We start from the raw sequence: 679 nt of genomic DNA, 5'->3' as shown, positions 1-679 counted from the left end.
TATATATGTACATTATTATATATATTGTCTTTTACAGTCGCCAATCTGCTTGGTGTTGATCCAAAAGAGCTGATTGATTCTTTAACTTCCACTGGCATCCTCGCTCGTGGAGAAGTTATCATCCGCTGCAACACCAGAAATGAGGCACTTGATGCTAGAGATGCCATGGCTAAGGCCCTCTACGGACGACTCTTTAGTTGGATTGTCAACAAAATTAACTGCCAACTGAAACCCAAGAAAGAGGGGTAAGTACCTATCAATCAATCAAACTCATTTGTTGATTAGTCAATCTGTTTGTTTATCAGTCTAGCTGTGAATCTTATGTTGTGTTTTGTTTGTTCCTTCTTGAGCTATGCCTGGCTCATAAGGGCCAGTTTCATTGGCGTATAGGCATCCCCACCTGGATGGGATGCTGGTCCGTCGCAGGTGAGCTGCTAGATGCAGGAGGAAAGAGGGAGAGAAATCTGTGGCAAAAGAGTCAGTAGAAGTTCGCCATTACCTTCTGCTGGAGCTGTGTGGACCTTAGGTGTTTCGCTCATAAACACACACATTACCCAGTCTGAGATTCGAACCTGGGAGTCTACTGCTCTAACCACTAGACCATGTGATTCCATATATATATATATATATATATATACAAGAATAAGGGCAGAGAATCGTCAATTAATAATAGAATTAA

The 679-nt window shown here is 41.7% G+C and overlaps 1 protein-coding gene across 1 annotated transcript in view; it reads left to right on the top strand.

The window, feature by feature from the left end:
* Positions 1 to 679, top strand: part of LOC106873084 (myosin-IIIa) — an 88205-nt gene that overhangs the window by 60108 nt on the left and 27418 nt on the right. The window contains exon 19 of the mRNA XM_052975288.1: positions 38 to 245. Coding sequence (XP_052831248.1) covers positions 38 to 245 — 208 coding nt within the window. The remainder of the gene's footprint in view (positions 1 to 37; positions 246 to 679) is intronic.

Source organism: Octopus bimaculoides, chromosome 21, assembly GCF_001194135.2.
Source record: "Octopus bimaculoides isolate UCB-OBI-ISO-001 chromosome 21, ASM119413v2, whole genome shotgun sequence".
NCBI classification, from domain to species: domain Eukaryota; kingdom Metazoa; phylum Mollusca; class Cephalopoda; order Octopoda; family Octopodidae; genus Octopus; species Octopus bimaculoides.
The sequence above is the reverse complement of the archived record's forward strand: the minus strand, read 5'-3'. Positions and strand labels throughout refer to the sequence as shown.